Here is a 12929-nt window from a genome sequence, read left to right as displayed (position 1 = left end):
CTGGGGCTACTGCAGGCCGTGGGCGGGTGAGGCCACAAAGGAGGCCTGGAAGCACAGGGTTCGGGGCAGTTGGGCATCTAGCAGGGTCGTGGTATGGACAGGTACAGCTTCTTGGAAAGCGGTACATGTGAGGGGTTTTCGTTGTCACTATTTTATTTTTTAGAGATTTTATTTATTAATTTGACAGAGATAGAGAGAGAGCACAAGTAGGCAGAGTGGCAGGCAGAGGGAGAGGGAGAGGCAGGCTCTCTGCTGAGCAGGGAGCCAGATGCGGGGCTTGATCCCAGGACCCTGAGATCATGACCTGAGCCGAAAGCAGCCGCTTTACCAACTGAGCCACCCAGGTGCCCCTGTTGTCATTTTTTAAAACTCTGCATGGCCCAAACTCTGTCTTTATTCTACTCTCACACTTGTTTAGTAGTTTGGCTAAGTATAAAATTCTAGATTTGGAAACCATTTATCTTCTTGCTTCTAGTGCAATGCTGAGAAGGCTGACACCCTGCTTCCTGATCCTATGTGTGTGACTTGTTTCTGTCCTGAGTGTTCTGAAACTTTATGATAAAGTACCTTGGTGTCAGTTCATTTCCATCCATGTGCTGGACACTCAGTCTCAGTCTGAAAACTCATGTCCTCCAGCTACCGGATACAGGCTTTATTCCTTCCTCGGCATGATTTCCTCCTCTCCATTTTCTCTGTTCTTTTTGGGCCCCCTGATTGTCCTATGTGGGACCTACTTGGCAACCCTTATAATTTCTCTCCACTCTTTTCTAGCCCTTGGCATTTTCACTCTAATCTGGGGAGATTTCTTCTGTTTTACCCTTCAGTCTCTATAGCACCCGCCATGCTTGTACATTCCCCCACTCCACACCTTTGCTCCTTTGTCAGCCAAGAACACCTGCGGCCAGTCTTGACCCTTCCAAGGCAGATGGGCCACCACCTCTTCCTCAAGGCCTCCCTGGCCTCACCTTCAGAGTCAGTTGAACATTTGCCAGCTACTCACTGAAAATAGGTGAACAAATATAAATAAATACTATTTCAAACAAAAATAGTAAGGAAGGATTCTAGAATCCTTAGTTATGAGACCTCCCCTGTGCTGGCTGTGAAGTAATCATCCTTCAGCTCCAAACCCACCTTCTATTCTGGGCCACCCTGCACACCACATTTCTGCTCTGCCAGCCGCTCCCAGTTAGGTTACGCCAAGGGGAGGCACATGAAGGAGACTGCAGGGCTGGAGAAAAAAGCACTTGCTCCCACTTGTCCGCTTCCCGAGCCTGTGAGCGCCCCCCAGCGGCGCTCCTTCGTATGGGCGGGGGCAGTTCCTTCCCACAGGGGCAGTTTGCAGAGCTTCCAGCGTGCACGTGCGCAGAACCAGCTACACCCTGTCCCTCGTCAGACGCCAGCACCAGCTGAGCAGCACGCCTCCTGTGGGGGCAGTTTCTGCACTGCAGAGCCCTCTTGAAGTCCTTTTGATGTTTTGCTCTTGGTTCCTTTTGTTTTCCCGCCCTGGTGTGGTTGCTTCCCGCGGTTACTACTTGATACTTGAGACGCCCTACACACCTAGTCAATAGTTCTTTGTAATAAGTTCTTGGTTCGTGTTACAGGTTTGTCTCCTGACTAGACGACTCTCACTGTTACAACTCCCACCTTTATTTTACAGAAACTCTCATCTTTATCTTTTTTTTTTTAATTTATTGAGAAAGAGAATGAGAGAGAGCATGAGAGTGGGGAGAGTCAGAGGGAGAAGCAGACTCCCTGCTGAGCAGGGAGCCCGACGTGGGACTTGATGTGGAACTCGATCCCGGGACTCCACAATCATGACCCGAGCCGAACGAAGGCTGTCGCTTAAACAGAGCCACCCAGGCGCCCCTCTCATCTTTATCTTAAAGGAGGTGATGGAGACAGAGGGACACTTTTAAGGCAATATCCTGAATTCAGTGCTCTTGTTTATCCATAATAGGAGATGGTTTCCCGAACGGGGCTTCCATTTTGACAAAGTGATAGTTCTCTCCTGTTTTTGCCAAGGACATCTATGGGTGAACCTGAGCATTTCAGCCCCCAGTGGCTTCATTTCTTTTCCCACACTGGCCACATTTCTTCCTGGCATAGGGGGACTTTTCACCTTTAGGTCTTCAGGTGCCCACTCTCCTCCAATTACATTTTTTGTGTCCTGATCGCTCCTTCAGCAGGAAGAGGGAGGGCACCTCTGATTCCTTAGCGTTTCCTTCCAGGGAATGGCCTCCCTGTTCTCTGGTTCTGCAGTATTTTTAATTCCTAAGGAACTGTCACCAGATTTCACGTTGGAAAACCCAGTTGTAAATGAATCCCACTCATCCTTATCCAGGGAAAATGATCTCTAATGTTACGGGAAAGATTTGTTATGAAAAAGTCCTCTGTACTTGGATTCAGAAGATCTGGAACAGCTTGCTCCCAGAGCTTCCTGATAAGCAGGGAAATTTGGGAAACTGTTCTATTTCCTTCCTGGGGAAATAAAAAAAAATCTTGTTTAGCAGAGCTCCAGAAGGGAACTTTCCAGTCAGCCATCCCCAAAGGACAAAGGAAATTTATCTTCATTAGAAATTCAACCACCTCCACCACCCACTGCAGCTCCACACAGTCCGAATTATCATTGCAGAGACGGGGCAGGGACAACATAAACAAGAGAAACTTAATCCGGAATGAACAATGTTGAGATATCAACCCACTGAGGCTCTATACAGCCTATGACAGAGATACAAATGCAATACTGTCCCGTTTAATCTGACAAAGGTTTTTCTTTTCATCCCTGATTTGAGGATATGCTCATGTGGAAATCTTACAAAGGTATGCAAATGAAACCACCACCTTTTCTTTCATAAATCATTCTTATCCAAAAGAATAAAATGTGATGAACTCAGGACTGTTGGAAGAATCCAAGGCAATTTGGTGACAGTGGAACCCAGAGAGGAGCACTCTGCTTCTCTAGTCAGATACGAACAGTGCATCTGGGATACCCGATGAGCACATGAGCAAATGGGCTCTGCTTTGCTCTACTGAACAGAATCATCCCTGGCAAACAGGACGAGAGAGAAGCGTGCTGCACTAAGAGAGGGCACGGGCTTGGCTAGTCGCACTCCCAGGAGTAAGAGCAGAGCAGGGGGACGGCACTCACCTGGCATGGGGAAAGGTGTGGGAGGCTTCATCCCCAGCAGGACAGGTATGGATCCTCACTCAGCATCACCCCCTTTTCCATTAAAGCATGTTCACAAGTCTACCCTCTCAATATAGCAGAGCAGGTAACATTTTGGGCACAATTTGGGAAGCACACTGTGGGGTGTGTGTTTTGTTTTGTGCAAGTTTTTGGCTTAGAAGCAAGTTCTTTATTATCAAGAGTTATCTCCAATTATAGACTTCACTGCCTCTGATCCAAGATCTCTGTTTACCTAAAGAATGGTGACAGGGTGCTCTAGCAGAGACCCACGACCTGCCAAGGATAGAATTACTTGGATCAACATCTACAAGCAGAGCCTATGATCCGAGCAGCATATAGCACAGTAGCTAAGAATGAAGACTTTAGAAGCATATTACTTGGTTCAAGGTCAGTCTCTGACGGCTGTCTGCCCTTAGGCAGTTTCCTTTACCTTGAAGTACCTATTTCTCTCTGTAAAATGGGAGTGATAAAAGTATGTTCCTCTCAGAGATGCCAAGAAGGCTAGGTGAAGTAATCCACAGAAGGTACTTAGGAGTCACTTAACAAAGGTTAGCAATTTTTACTACCATCACTCTCCAGCAGAATTCATAGGCCCAAGGGACCCAATCTGGAAATCTGACCTCCAGCCAGTGGTTCATCTCTCCTCTACTCTGCTACAAGACAAATCCTCTCAGCCCTTAAGTGTTTCCTGCCTTTACTGACATGTGGCTATCATCTAGCTAACAAGACTACATCCCCCCTTATGGGAAAGGACCAGCTCTAACTTATCTAGAACGTACTCAAATATTTTGTCATGCGTTGTCATTCAGAATGATTTTATTTTAAGGATACACAATATATATACATTTGTAAGTGCACATATGATGTATTTTATGTACATGGCTTAGATAGCTGTTTAAAGACAACCAGTGCCTACTGGGAAATTATTTTCCACAAAAGTGTGGAAAACAACAAAGGTCAACTTAGGAGACAAAAATTAGACATGGATACAAAGTAGGGATATAGGTTTTCCTAATCAAGAACAGTATCCTCACCAGCTCCTCCCTGCCAGGTGGTCACCCCAGGGCAGAAAACTTTAATCACAGACGGAGCTTCAGGGTGCTGGTGCCCAGAGTGTGAGGGCGAAAAGGAAAAGAGCGACAGACAAAGCAGCTGGTGCTTTGGTAGTGGGCTACAGCTTTGCCCCCCGCCCGCTGCACGGCAGCACCCAGACCGGACACGTCCTGGTCACTGAAGAAGCGATGAGCCCCCTTCTGCCAACTTTTCTCGGGCAAATTCAATCCCCTTGCCTCACCAGAATGTCGGAAAGGTCCTTGGTTCCTTCCAGCTTTAGATTCTGAAGGAAGACCAAACACATGAACTTCAGCATACTGAAAATACAAGAATCATAATACAGATTCTAATCAAGGTAACAGGGGAGTGACTATAAAGAATGAACCTTGCCCCAGGACTGTAAGTAAAATTATGTAAGAGCAAATCTAATTTGCATGATAAAGCTAATTCCAAATCCTTGCCAACTGCAGGGGAAAAAAGCAAAAAGCAAGACTTCCTCGGCCCTGGGTCCGGAAGCAACCTCTCTCTGTAAAGGGCCCAAGAGCGAAGCTCTGTGCTCTGGCAGGAGCTAAGAGAAGTGGACGGCCACCAGGAGACACAATACGTGCCTGTTAACCGCGTCCATGCGTGGCCTTCCCCAGGCCCTCCCCATCACTGCCCATCGCCTCAGCCCTGGGGATGGCCACGACAGCGCCCTTTCTCTCCCACCTGCGCAGGCCTTTCCCTACCTCGCAGCTCTTCCCCACCTAACACCCCCACTCCCACCCCGTGAATTCCCCACCAGTCCGGTCACTTGTTTCCCTCAGGATCAACGACTAAGCTCGCCACCAGCACGCTGCCCCCTCACTGGGCTCCGGAGGCAGGCACGAGGCGCGGGCACTCAGCGACTGCCCTACCCTTGCTGGTGCACCTTCCTGCACTGCTAACGAGGGAAAGCTGAAACCACAACCCCCCCAAGTGTGGCTTCTGTGGCCTGGGTTCCAAGTGGGTTCGGCCTGGCTAATCAGCTGCACCATGCAGCCCCGCGTCCATCACCACGTCCCAAGCACTTCCCAGGGGAGCTCATTACCAGAGTGGCCGCCGAAGAGTCCAGATGGGAGTGAAAGACCGTGAGAAAGGCCACAAAAAGAGTCATGTTCTCGTATTAAGTATTATGAGATTTCTCTTGGTGGCTCTAAGCTCTGAGTTACCACAGATCCCTGTAGATGATCATGGTCGTTGACACGGCCAGTGGTACCAGCCAAATTTTCTCAAATAGCCCAAAGCCAAGCCCCAGTAATGGCCTCAGTGCTGAGCCCAGTGGTTCCCGGTCTGGAGCATCTCCCCATCCTTCAAACGCTGAGCGCTCTGGGCCCTAAAGACACACTTGATCACAGCAAAATGAACAACCCCGGCCCCACTGCTGGGGGAAGCAGAGCTGTGCTGGAGCCAGAGCATTATGGGCCCCAGCGAGGCCACAAAGTCATTAATGCTTTTTAGCAGGGTTTCCTCGGCCCCAGTCTACTTGGGAACCAGTGAGGACCACAGAGCTGCTTTCTCACCGGGGAGAGGCAGGTTTCTGTGGAGACACATAGCCCAGGGCAACACTGATTCTCAGACTGGTGCAATTGAGTGAAGTCAGTAATTCTGAATCTGGACTCAAGATAAGGGTTTCTGAGCTTCGGAGACACCCATGCTTTCAGAGCCTGTGTGTGCTAGGAGAACACACCCAGTGGGAGAGCTCACCAGCACCTACGTCCATAAAGATGGTGTGAGGTTCCAGGCCATCAGGCAGTCACACTTCGGAATGTCAGACAGATGGATGGCTTGTGTGCCCTCCTCCTCTGATGGGGAATCCTCCTCAGAGCCACTTGTGGATTTCTTGTCAGGATGGTAACATTACCTTTTTATTCGTTTTTTTCTCCTAGTTATTTTTCCTTCATGTGATTTGCTTCTGACATCAGGTAACTTAGGCTGCGTCAGGAATGACACGGAGGCGTTCTCACTGCCATCTCCCACCACCACGGGTGGGACTGCATGGCCCCCAGCCTTGTGTTCGTGACTTCTGACCTGGACACACGGTCTCTCCAGTCAACCGTTGGTGCTTCCTGCCTTCCACCCAGCAGCCATGTGAGTTCAGTGCTCCTGGATCACAGCCACCCAGAGTGGCTCTGATGTACAAGGGTTCCCTGACAGGGCCGGGGTTGGGCTGTTCTGCTCATGCCCCAACTGAGAATGCCCAGGCCTGGTGGTCGGCCCCGTGGCCAGACACACGCAGCACTTGTCCTGGCTCACTGGCTCTTTCACGTCGCTTCCCTACCCAAAATCAAAAACTAGCTTCTGCCAAATGGACACTGTCTTCTTCCTCAGTGAGGTCACGAGCTTAGAAGAAGGGGTCCCTGACTCGCAGTGGCAGGTCTGCTGGGAAAGGCTGACAGCTGAGCTACACAGGCCGTCCTACACGGGGCCCTCTCTCCTCTGGGCCTGGCAGTCAGTCCAAGCAAAGCCAGACCTGGGACACAGAGCCGACCGTCACCGCATCACCTTCACCATGAGGCCAGAGGTCAGACACGGACACACGGGAAATCCCGGGCACTTCTACAGCACCCCGTTTGTGCTAGCATTCCAGTACAATCCGATCGACCTGCTCAAACCATACTTCAGTGTTCAGACAGGTGCCACACTCTAAGAGCCCCTCTCAGCTCGGGCAGGGGGAGGTCAGAATCCACACCAGTGGTGCACGAGAGCGGCGAGGCCTAGTGACGCTCTACTTCAGTGCAACGCCTGCGTTAGGGCACACAGAGGATCCCCCACGTGTGGGCTTGTGGCGGCCGCGCTGGGCTGCCTCCTAGGGAGCACCAGCAGACTCTCGACAAGATGGGTCCCTGCCTGTCGCACTGATCACTGCCACAGCGGCTCAGCTCGGCTGCTGAAGCGGCACGCTGTGGAGCCTGAGACACGGTCACAGTTGGCACTTCTCCTGCCTCCCGATGTGACAGGCACGCTGGTCCCAAGCCCTTCTTCACAGCTCTTGGTGGTTGAGCTTGGCTGGCCACTGCCTCCATGTCTTACGACTCCCTCCTCCTGCATCTGTCTTCCTCTCACCCTCCTCTGTCCCCTCTGTTCTCCCTCACGTTTCCATGTGTCTTGACTTCAGCACCGGCAGGATTTGGCCTTGAAAGCCTTTGACACCCAATGATATCAAAGCGCTTTATGTTTTGAAATTGGGAACTGATAGATCACAATTCAGCATTTAAATTTTCCCATTTGGGTCCTTGTCATTATTTTCATTGCTATTCATACCCAATGGCCTTTTTCTTTTTAATTATTATTATTTTTTTAATTTTTATTTATTTATTTGACAGAGAGAGACACAGCGAGAGAAGGAACACAAGCAGGGGGAGTAGGAGAGGGAGAAGCAGGCTTCCCACCGAGCAGGGAGCCCGATGCGGGGCTCGATCCCAGGACCCCAGGATCATGACCTGAGCCGAAGGCAGACGCCTAAAGACTGAGCCACCCAGGCACCCCCCCAGTGGCCTTTTTCTAAGATACTTCTAAGTGCCTGGATATCCTCTGGGGTTAAAAGTACTGCATAAGTCACTTTATTTAAAATGTCCTATGAGGTTGCCCATGAAAGATCTAATAAAGGGTGCCTGGGTGGCTCAGTTGGTTAAGCGACTGCCTTCGGCTCAGGTCATGATCCTGGAGTCCCGGGATCGAGTCCCACATCGGGCTCCCTGCTCAGCGGGGAGTCTGCTTCTCCCTCTGACCCTCCCCCCTCTCATGTGCTCTCTCTCTCAAATAAATAAATAAAATCTAAAAAAAAAAAAAAGGAAAGATCTAATAAAAAAAACTCAAACAGGTTGCTACAAATAGAGAATTACTCCCATGCTTACCAAATTTACCTACCTTTTCATTGGCTAAATGTAGGAGACAGGCAAAGGCCAGAGGTATAGAGAGGTTCTGAGCCATGAGAGGAGGCAGGCTGAAAAACAAAGAGGCAAGTATTTAGCTAGGTCACTGTGGTTCTAGGAACAAAGGCTCTTTCAACAACCATCAATACAAATGTCCAGTGAATAAACTAATGAGAAACAAAGAAATATTTCAGATGCATTTTATAAGCAGGTTTTTCCAGTTTCTTATTTGGAAATAAAATATCACTTGTTCCATTCCAGCCAATGGTGCAGAAAAATGCCTTTTTAAAATTGGTCTATATTAACTCATTTATCAATGCAAAGAAGAAACAGAAAAACTGCCCCAAATATTAAAACAGCAGACTGTGTAAGGGTCTGTCACACTAGCAGCTCAGGCTAGAGCACTCTCAGCTGGGGCTCAGAGCAAGGGGTGGCGAGCCCCCTGCATTCCTGGCACGTACCTCTTCTGCAAGTCCTTTGTGAGCCCGCTGAGCATCTTCTCATCAGCCACCTTCACCGGATCCTCTTCTTTGCCAGTTTCACTGTGGTTTGTCTAACAGAAGAAGGATATTGACAATTCAGACATTGAGAGTCAGTTTACTTTTGAGAAAGCAACATAAATTTCCAAGTTCTATCTCTGAAAAGTTGACATCTGAATGAAACCAAAACATTTTCTAAGTTACATCTTGAAGGGGACCCATGCCTCAGCCCTGGACCATGATACTGACTACCAAGTTATGGTAAATGTGGATGTCAATGGCTAGTATAATCCCAGTAAAGGAAAAATTGCAAAGAGGCTTCTAGGTTCCTCTGAAGAAAAAAAAATACAAAATAACAAAAGCCATGATCATTTATAGCTTCAACTGGACTACACAACCAAGGGCAGCACAGAATCCATAATCTATCAGGCAAGCAGTTATCAAAGGATATCGTGTTTGGTATTTGCATTAAAATAACCCAGAATGTGTACATGATGAGAGGGGTGGGGTGACAGGATAGGATGGGTGACAGTTTAGATAAAAGTCATACTTAATTGGAAGTAGGTATTCACTATACATACCCTCTCTACTTGGAATATGTTTGAATATTTTCCTTCTTTTTTTTTTAAAGAGTTATTTATTTGAGAGAGAGAGCGCATGCATGAGTGGGAAGAGGGGCAGAGAGAGACAGAGAGACTCCTCAAGCAGACTCCCCACTGAGGGTAGAGCCTGACGCGGGGCTCGATCCCGGGACCCTGAGACCATGGCCTGAGCCAAAATTAAGAGTCAGATGCTTAACCAACTGAGCCACCCAGGTGCCCTGTATGAATATTTTCATGATAGAAAACTTTTTTAAAAAAAGAATAAATCCTTCATTAACCAGAATCCCTGGAGAACAAGGTATTATCAGTCATTTAAATTCCAAGTTTAAGTAGAACCCCTTTCCTACCTCTAAAAAAGCACATTTCTCTTACATTTGTATACTATTCAGTTTTAGTTGATAAAACCCTATGAATATGACTGAAGCTTTATCTGATATCCATGACTACACAGCTCAGGGTCCTCAATCAAATCATGATTTTAACTTCTCAGCCAGCAGGAGGAGGTTTAAAAGAACAGGTTGAGTTTGGAAAGCTCAGAACACTGCCTGAGCAGAAGAGGTCCAGAGGAGAGGATGGAAGGATTCTGGTTAACTGAGAGTTCCATTTAGTTGGAAAGAGTTAGTCAACGTTTCACCTTGTTCTGAAGGAGAAAGAGACAATTTGACAGCAAAAATTTTTTTTTTTTTTTACTACTTTTCTACTTCGAAGACGTATCCCTATTAGATCAAAGGGCTCAAACATTTCACGGCATGTGAGATGTTAGAATTTGCTTTCTAAAAGAGTCATTCATCAACCTAAATTGCACCAGCTGTGAATATGTACTCCAAATTTTTCCTCAACTCCGTTTAATTAATTGCTAAAGCTATTTTAAAGCAGCATAAAATGCTTTGATTTCTATTTTGTGATTACCAGCAAGGCTGAATAACGTCCCATGCACTAGTTTACCATCTGTATCACCTTTTGTTCATATACTTGGTTCATTTCGCTTTCAGAGGGGTGAGATCTTCCTTGTATTTCTGAATGAATGCTTTCTGTATTTGCCCTATTGATCTTGGAGCCTAAACCATGAGCCATTCCCCTCCCACATGCTGGGCACCTAGAGAGTGAGCAGAACATGTTACCTCTGTGTCGGCTTGCTTGGAGGACTTTGTCAGCAAACTCCACATGCTCTGTTTCAACTTCTTCATGTCCATCCTTTTGGCAGTCTTGGCATAATGAATTTCAATTTTATTTACCTGAAATAGATATGTGACAAAGTAAAATTAAGCAAAATAAAGAAGCATTTACCACCAACCCATTGTAAAATCAAAAGTCTGGAGTTCAAATAAAGAATCTGGTTTAGTTTGATCAACAGAGTTACAGAGCTTCCTTTGGATATACCAAAACATAGTCCCTCATTTCAATCTAATTTCTTGTTGATCAACTGCAATCTACATTAAGACTAACCTGGAATTCCAGTGTAAAAGGGATAGGTCAAATATATATGAAATCACCAAGCCGGTCATCTGGTATGGGACAGACAGATGCTTAATGCATCATCATTTCATATGAACTGAATCTGGCCAAGATCTATTTATTTCCTTCCTTCCTTCCTTCCTCCCTCCCTCCCTCCTTCCCTTTCTTTTTTTTTGAAATATTTTATTTTTAAATAGAGCACTCTACACCCCACATGGGGCTTGAATGCACAACCCCGACATCAAGAGTCTCATGCTTCATGGACCGAGTCAGCCAGGCGCCCCTGGCCAAGGTTTTCCAGAGCCAAATAGCTTGCCTCACCCAAACAGCACAGAAACTGATTTTCCCTGCCTGCAACCTTCATTCACATACTTTACCACTTGCCTCTAGTCATATGGTTTATTACCATCTATCTAAAGAGATGGCTAGTTCCATACAAACTTAATTAGCCATCAGCTCATTCTCAACATGGCCCTATTTAAAAGTCAGCCACTTGGAGAGCAACAGGTTAAAATTGAGAAAGAAAAAAAAAAAAAAAAATCAAGTCCAGACCAATGTGATTCTCATATAGGAGGAAAATTAAATAGTTCTCAGGCAAACAATCTAACATAATTCTTGGCTTTCACCTTTACCTTCTGAGGCTCAGCTACCAGATTTGACTCCCCATAAGTGGTGATGTCCAATCCTTGGACTTCAGGCACGTCACCATTCTCTTGTGCTGTCTTAGGTGGATGGCAGGATGTGAGGTCAAAGGTGCCACCTGGTCCCACAAATAAGTCATCTGACTCTTCATAATCACTGTCAGCAGCCTGGGCAAGGAAACAGTTCTTCAAGTTCAGCAGAAGCTGCCTGAGAGGCTTTGAAGTATCCTTGAAAAAGACTCTGTATTTACACATTAAGAGCAGAGCACCTGAGAGTTCATTACGTGAATCAAGCCTAGGATGGACTCCTAGGTGCCTCCAGTGATCTTTGTGTTATACATAAACTCTATGAAGAAGATATCTGTTAACTAAGACCGCCAGAGTAAGTTAGAAGGAATAATCACAACTGCCAGTGTCCCCTTTGGCTTCTAGCCAATTTAAGATTTCATTTTATGGGACGCATTTCCAAAACACCAGAGATCTGACCCACATGCCTCACCCAATGTGAGCACAAGAGGTGCCAGGGGACCCCAGCTGGCGGCGGGGGTGGGAACCGTGCCTGGGAGCCATGAAAAAGTCATTCTTGGAGCAAGCCCAGCAGGAATGGATCAGATCTCTGGGCTGGGACCCAGGACTTCGGTTTTTGAGCAGGCTCTCTGGGTGATTCTTATACCCCCTGAAAATGTGAGAAGCACTCTCCAAGAGGTCTGGATTTTCACTAAAAGTTCACAACCCAACTCACCTCCAAGGAAGATGATAAGGTGAACAAACTATTCTTCAGTTCTTGTCCCTCTTCCCTCAGGGACACAGAGGAGACCTAGTATTTTTCCCCCTTCTGTTATTTACATTTGCCTCTCATTAGTAGACTCACCAAAGGGATAGTGAGATTATTTAGTCTAAACCAAGATCTAAAGATGGGGAGTGGCTTGTACAAATTCACAACGTAAGAACCAAAATCAGAGCTACAAGCCCAGTCTCCCGAATCTACCCCATCGGCTTTTCCCTTTCAGATCACACCATCTTCACATGTCTACATGTCCTGTCTCCCTAGGCAAAAATAGTAGCTCCTAAAAGCAAGAGGAATATTTTCCTCTGAAATCCCAAAATAAGTGCTTTGTACAGGCTAAAGACATTGATTGGTTTGTTGGAGTATGAACATTTGCTTTCCACATACAGGGCTTGAGGTAAAGCAGGCCTAGGTTTTGGCTGTTTCCTCAGCTTTGCTCCATTTCCTGATGCCTGGGGGGCGGGGTAGGCAGCTGCAACAACCCCCCCCTTCCCCGCCCGGTTTAGAATTTCCTACGGCTTTCCTCCATATAGAGAGAGCAGATAGGGAACAGGAAAGGCTCTTCCACTTACGAGAAAGGACAGAGCACTTCTCTCCTTTTACCTGTAATCCAGGACAAAAGTTGGAGGTGTCGTTAGGGTTGTTGTAATCATAGTCTCCAATTTCTTCATAATGTTCAGTTCCTGCTCTCTGGCCTTGGGCCATCTTAAGTAACTAGAATGAAGGAAAGAACAACTTGCAGAAAGCAATTTCTAGAAAAGCAGCTCTAACCTAGGTTGGATAATAACCTTAGTTCTTATGATCAAGCTCCTAGAATTACAGAATTTTAGAG

The 12929-nt window shown here is 46.8% G+C and overlaps 1 protein-coding gene across 1 annotated transcript in view; it reads right to left on the bottom strand.

The window, feature by feature from the left end:
• Window positions 1–3985: 3985 nt before the first annotated feature.
• NCAPH (non-SMC condensin I complex subunit H) overlaps window positions 3986–12929 on the bottom strand; it is a 35220-nt gene continuing 26276 nt past the window's right edge. The window contains exons 13-18 of the mRNA XM_045884494.3: window positions 12701–12811; window positions 11302–11478; window positions 10336–10449; window positions 8595–8686; window positions 8129–8204; window positions 3986–4523 (exon numbers count right to left, since the gene is read on the bottom strand). Of these exons, the coding sequence (XP_045740450.1) occupies window positions 4464–4523; window positions 8129–8204; window positions 8595–8686; window positions 10336–10449; window positions 11302–11478; window positions 12701–12811 (630 nt within the window). The 3' untranslated portion in view covers window positions 3986–4463. The remainder of the gene's footprint in view (window positions 4524–8128; window positions 8205–8594; window positions 8687–10335; window positions 10450–11301; window positions 11479–12700; window positions 12812–12929) is intronic.

The sequence above is a fragment of the Mirounga angustirostris genome, unplaced genomic scaffold (genome assembly GCF_029215605.1).
Source record: "Mirounga angustirostris isolate CCGP_5_RB_7025 unplaced genomic scaffold, mMirAng1.0.hap1 SCAF_10, whole genome shotgun sequence".
Classification (NCBI taxonomy): Eukaryota; Metazoa; Chordata; class Mammalia; order Carnivora; family Phocidae; genus Mirounga; species Mirounga angustirostris.
This window is presented reverse-complemented; position numbering and strand designations above follow the sequence as displayed.